The sequence below is a fragment of the Equus quagga genome, chromosome 5, assembly GCF_021613505.1.
Source record: "Equus quagga isolate Etosha38 chromosome 5, UCLA_HA_Equagga_1.0, whole genome shotgun sequence".
NCBI classification, from domain to species: domain Eukaryota; kingdom Metazoa; phylum Chordata; class Mammalia; order Perissodactyla; family Equidae; genus Equus; species Equus quagga.
Window position 1 is genome coordinate 130,734,972 of NC_060271.1, and position 5,311 is coordinate 130,740,282.

General features: G+C 60.7%; 1 protein-coding gene across 1 annotated transcript; it reads right to left on the reverse strand.

Annotated features, from left to right (window-relative positions):
• Nucleotides 1-2,641: 2,641 nt before the first annotated feature.
• KCNF1 (potassium voltage-gated channel modifier subfamily F member 1) lies at nt 2,642-4,358 on the reverse strand. The gene has a single exon (XM_046663460.1). It carries the CDS (start codon nt 4,356-4,358, stop codon nt 2,874-2,876), a length of 1,485 nt encoding a protein of 494 aa, XP_046519416.1. The 3' UTR covers nt 2,642-2,873.
• Nucleotides 4,359-5,311: the final 953 nt, after the last annotated feature.

The following is a 5,311-nucleotide window of genomic DNA, read 5'->3' on the forward strand; positions in this document are numbered from 1 at the left end:
AAATGGACGTGGCTCCATTCCAATAACACTTTATTTACAGACACTGAAATCTGAATTTCAGGTAGCTTTCATGTGTCATAAAATGTTATTCTTCTTTCGATTTGTAAAACTATTTTAAAATGTAAAACCCATTCTGAGCTCATGGGCTGTGCAAACACAGGTGGCAGGCCTCGGCTTGCCAGCTCCTGCTCTAACTTCTTCTTACTCAAAGTGTGCCCCATGGACCAGCAACATCAGCCTCATCTGGGAGCCTGTTGGAAAAGCAGAATTTCAGGGGCCCACCCGGATCTACTGATTCTAAGTCTGCATTTAATAAGATCACTAGATGAATTGTGCACTTTAAAATTTAAAAAAATACCAATGCCTGGGTGTCACCCCAGGATTCTAATGTCATAGGTGTGTGTGCAGCCTGGTCACCAGGGTTTTGTAAAGCTCCTAGGTGATTCCAATGTGCCCCAGAAAGATTTCCCAGGGAGAGAGGGCTGCCCTTCCGCCCGGCTCCCAAAGCCTCCCAGTCACTCCTCCAAGACAAAGTATGTCACTGAAAACGATAATTTGTCACACTCCAAGCTCCTCTGGGAACAGAACCCTGTCTAATCCTTATTCCTGAAGGAGCTCAGACAAACGACATAACCTCTCGGGACTCAGTCTCCTCCTTACAGGGGATGAGACTGGCTCCGAGATGCCTTTGTAGCTGTAAAGATGCTCTCCCCACACTATGGGGTGAGTGGCAGCGAGAACTCTGCCCTGACCCTGTGTGAGTGGCAGCGAGGGCTCTGCCCTGACCTCATGTGAGTGGCAGCAAGAGATCTGCCCTGACCTCATGTGAGTGGGAGCGAGGGCTCTGCCCTGACCCCGGGTTGGTGGCAGCAAGGGATCTGCCCTGACCCCAGGTGAGTGGCAGCAAGGGTGCCTCCTGGCCTCTCTCCAACTGCTGACCTTCTTCCCTGGTGAGGACTCAGAGCCCTCAGGCCGGTACAGGCTGGGCTTCAGAGGGCCCTTAGGGCACAGGAGGAAGAGAGGCAACCCAGCATTCAGCAGGCCCTGCTGGGCCCCTGGGCCACAGGCCACCACCCCACACGACAATCCCCTCTCCCCACCCTTCTCCTCCCTCCCACTAAGCCCCACAGCCTTACCGCCTCCCTCTGCCTTTGTGGTCACCTGACCCAGCATTTCCCGGACACACGTGTGAAGGAGGGGTGCACAACACTGGCTCCCGGCCTCACCCCACAGGGCCGGCCTCCCCTCCACGGCTCCTACAGCATGACAGCCTCCCACCCCTGGAGTCCTCAACATGGCATGTCCGCAGCCCTAGGCTCCCAAATCCTGGAAGGGCCCTGAGAACCCATCCCTCTTTATACATTTGGGAAAACCAGGCCCAGAGAAGGGGAAAGACCTTCCCAGGATGGTGAGGTCTGGGGACCCCCTTCCCTAGCCCCCACCATGCTCCTTCCTCTGTACCTGCTGCCTCAGCTGAGGAAGGGAGAGCTCTGAGGTCCATGGAAGGTGGAAAGCCAGAGAGAGGGGACCAACTCTGTGCCAAGGGGTCTGCCTTCGACTAAGATAATGTGACACTGTCCTGCCCCCACCCTCCTCCATCTGTATGCCAGCCTGGCCCAGTGGAGACCAGAGGGGGCAGCTGTGCAACTTACCGCCCTCCCAGCACAGAGGAATAGAAATAGCTGCCATTTGCTGAGCAGCTACTATGTGCCAGGCACTGTGCTAAGCAACATAATTCTCTGAGCTAATTCTTATATCCCCACTTAATAAATGATCAGAGAGGTTAATCAACAGGCCTAAGGTCTCATAGTAAGGGAGTGGTGGAAGAGAGACAGTAGAGAAAAGTGTTCAAGCTAGAAGCCATCTCAGAGATCCCTTCCTCATCCCTGGGCTTCAAGCCTGGGTCCGTCTCTGTTCCCCTGGGGCTCGCAGACAGGCTGGCAGTGGGCCACCTGGGCATGCTCAGTTTTGTCCATTCAGCTGGTACCTCAGAGCGACTGGTTCTAGAAGGAAGGACGAGCTGGAGGGCAGGCATGTCCGCCCTGCAGAAACTCAACACCCCTCCTGGTCAGCTGACCCTCCCCTCGTGAGCCGGAGCACACCTCTGTCCCAAGGCCACCTGACACCAGAGAGAACGCAAGCACTTTGGGATCATCAGACCCGGGGCTGAATCCCTGCTCTGTGTGACCTTGGGCCTCAGTTTCTTCATCTGTAAAACGGGATATCTATCTAGCAGGGTTACTGGAAGGAATGGAAGGGAGTTGAGAAAAGGACCTCACACAGGTGGTAAATACATGGTAACCGCGCTGCTTGGCGTTCCCAGCTCGGTGAACTCTTCCCTGCCTGGGAGCAAGCTTTTCCTCAGAAGGAAACAGAACGAAGGAGTCGCCAGCACAGAGCCTCCTGGAATGTGACAAGGCTCCTTGGCACTGAACCCTGTGTATGAGCCCTTCTTTAATAAGCTCTCAACTAAAAATAGGCCCCCCGGGCTGCACACCTACCTCCTGGCCTGGCCCAGGGGCGTGCCTGAGCCACGTCTAGGGGAGGGGCAGCCAGCCTGTGACAGAACCTACAACACAGGCGGGCGCACAGAGCAGGAGGCTTTATTGAAGGAGATACAGAACCAGGCAAGGGCTCCTGCCACCAGCCAGACCACGGCCTCCAGCACACCATGCTGCCAGTGACTCCTGCACACCACCCCCCTCCCCCCGGCTCCTGGACAGCCAGCAACACAAAGGGGTCTTACCCAGCCTCGTCAGAGGTGCCCAAGAGGGCCTTCAGAGTTCTGTCCTGGGCAGTCCCTGACAGGCCTGTCACACCTGTCCATCCCTCCATCTACCAGCCCAGTCCTTCTGCGCCCGGGATGGGCCTCGTCACTTGCAACTCTGGAGCCGGGTCCTATGGTGCTTCTCCTCTGTCAGGAGGGGGATGAAGGTGTCGCTGTGGGAGATCTTCAGCCGGCTGCTCCAGCTCGGCCCCTCCTTCCCGGGGGCCTCTGGTGAGAGGTTGTCCAGGTCATTGCGGGAGCCCCCCGCCTTGCCCTCGACTGCACTGCTGGAGTTGAGCTCCATCAGCTCCAGCTCGTGCTTGGCTGCGGTCTCCAGGACTCGCTGCTTGTTGTAGTACCTGACAAAGTTGTTGATGATGGGGTGGATGGGCAGGGCAATGGCAATGACCCCACACAAGAAGCTGATGGCTGCGTTTAGCTTGCCCAAGGTGGTCTTGGGGTAGATATCACCATAGCCAACGGTCGTCATGGTGATAATGGCCCACCAGAAGGACTGGGGGATGCTCTTAAACAGGGTCTCGGGGTGGCTCTGCTCCATGGTGTATCCCAGGGCCGAGAAGACAAAGATGCCCACGGCCAGGTACATGAGCAGCAGCCCCAGCTCCTTGAAGCTGCGCTTGAGAGCGTAGGTGAGGGTCTGCAGGCCCGAGGAGTGGCGCGCCAGCTTGAAGATGCGGGCGATGCGCATGATCCGCAGAGCCTGCACGGCCTGCTGCACGTTGGTCAGCTCCATCATGCGGGCGCCCAGGTGCGTGAGCGTGAGGCTCACGTAGAAGGGGAGGATGGCCAGCACGTCCACGATGTTCATGAAGGACAGGGCGAAGTGCAGCTTGTTGGGCGAGGAGAAGAGGCGCAGCAGGTACTCCAGCGTGAACCAGCCGATGCACGCCGTCTCCACGTTCTCCAGCGTTGGGTGCTCCACGCGGTTGCCCTCGGCGTCCAGCACCTGCAACTCCGGGATGGTGCCCATGCACATGACCACCGACGAGATGAGGATGAGCAGAAAGGACAGCACGGCCACCACCCTCGCCGGGCACGACGACTCGGGCTTCTCCAGGAACTTCCAGACGCACTTCTGGCAGCGGCGCCAGCGGCCCTCGGCCGTGTCCACACCCAGGTCGTCCAGGATGAGCTGCACGCGGCGCGCGATCTCCTCCAGCTCCTCGCGCTTCTCGCTCAGGTGGCTCTTGCAGCAGTCGTCCAGGAACTTGAGGTCCACTTTCCAGAAATCCATCTCGTTCTTGAAGCAGATGGGGCAGATGCCCTTCTTCATGTGGACCTCCCCAAAATAGTACACCTCAATGACACACTTAAACGCGTCGGGGTCCCTGTCGAAGTAGAACTCGCGCTTCCCCGGGTCGTAGTCGTCGCACAGGGAGAAGATGGTGTCGTAGCCCCCCGCCAAGCAGTTGATGAGCTCCGCCAGCCGGGTCTCGGGGTACCGGCTGAGGAGGTCTCCGTACAGTACCTGCCGCACGCCCCCCACGTTGACGACGATCTCGATGTCGTCGCCGGCCCGGGAGCCCCGGCTGTCCGGCTCCGGGAGGCTACGCTCCCCGGCTCCGTCCATTCTCCCGGCGTGTGCCCTCGCAGCCTCGGCTCCGCGCTCCGCCGCCCGGGGTCCGGCGGGTCCCACCGGTGCGCGGCCCTCGGGGAAGCCCGGCTGGCGCCCCTCTGCCTGGAAGGACGGTCACAGTGGGCAGCAGCCGGCTGGGGCGCGCCGCGGGGGAGGCATGCACCCGGCGGCGGGGCTCGGGGCGGGCATCCGGGCGCCTGGGCGCGCCGACGGGGAGCTCTCGCGGCTACGGGCCTCGCCCGGGACACTCACCCCGGCTCCCGGGCGGCGCGATCCGCCGCTTCGGCTCGGCTTCCTGCAGGAGCGGGGTTCCCTCGTGGGCGGCGGGCACGGTCCTCCGCCCGGGGCGCGCAGGCGGCCGTGGGCCGGTCCGGGAGCCGCGCAGGTCCCCGCGTGCGCCCCTCGCGCGAACCGTGTCCCGGAGCTGCCGGACCCTCGCAGCCCGCCGAGGTGTGCGGAGAGCGAACTTGGGCTTGCTTTGCCCGAGCCGTTTCTAAACACAATAGGAATTCCAGCCTGACGTCAAGAGCTTTTCAAACTGTACCCTCTTCTGGTGAAATTCTGCAAGGCACGCGCGGCAGCTGCAGGGGAACCGGTTAACCCTTGGGCAGACGGGCCCAGCTGCTGCGCCGGCCGCCGGGCGCGACCTCCTGGCCCTCATGGCGCCGCGGTCACCCCGGGGCCGGGACCCCGGGCTTTAAGGCGGCCAGCCGGCTTTGGGCTGGAAAGTTTCTCTCTCTCCGCCGTGTCGAGAAGATCAGCGGTGAAAGAACACGGCTGCCTGTTGCTCCGGCGGAAAACGTGTCCAAAAAAGCCCTTCAGAGGCTGCTCCTGCGCCCACGGTCCCCACCGTGTCTCAGGCTTGCGCCGGCCCCGCCTGGTCCTCGGAGGTTTCCTGCGTCTCCCTAAAGCTGCCCCGCTGTGCGCGCGCTGCTTCACCCTCACCG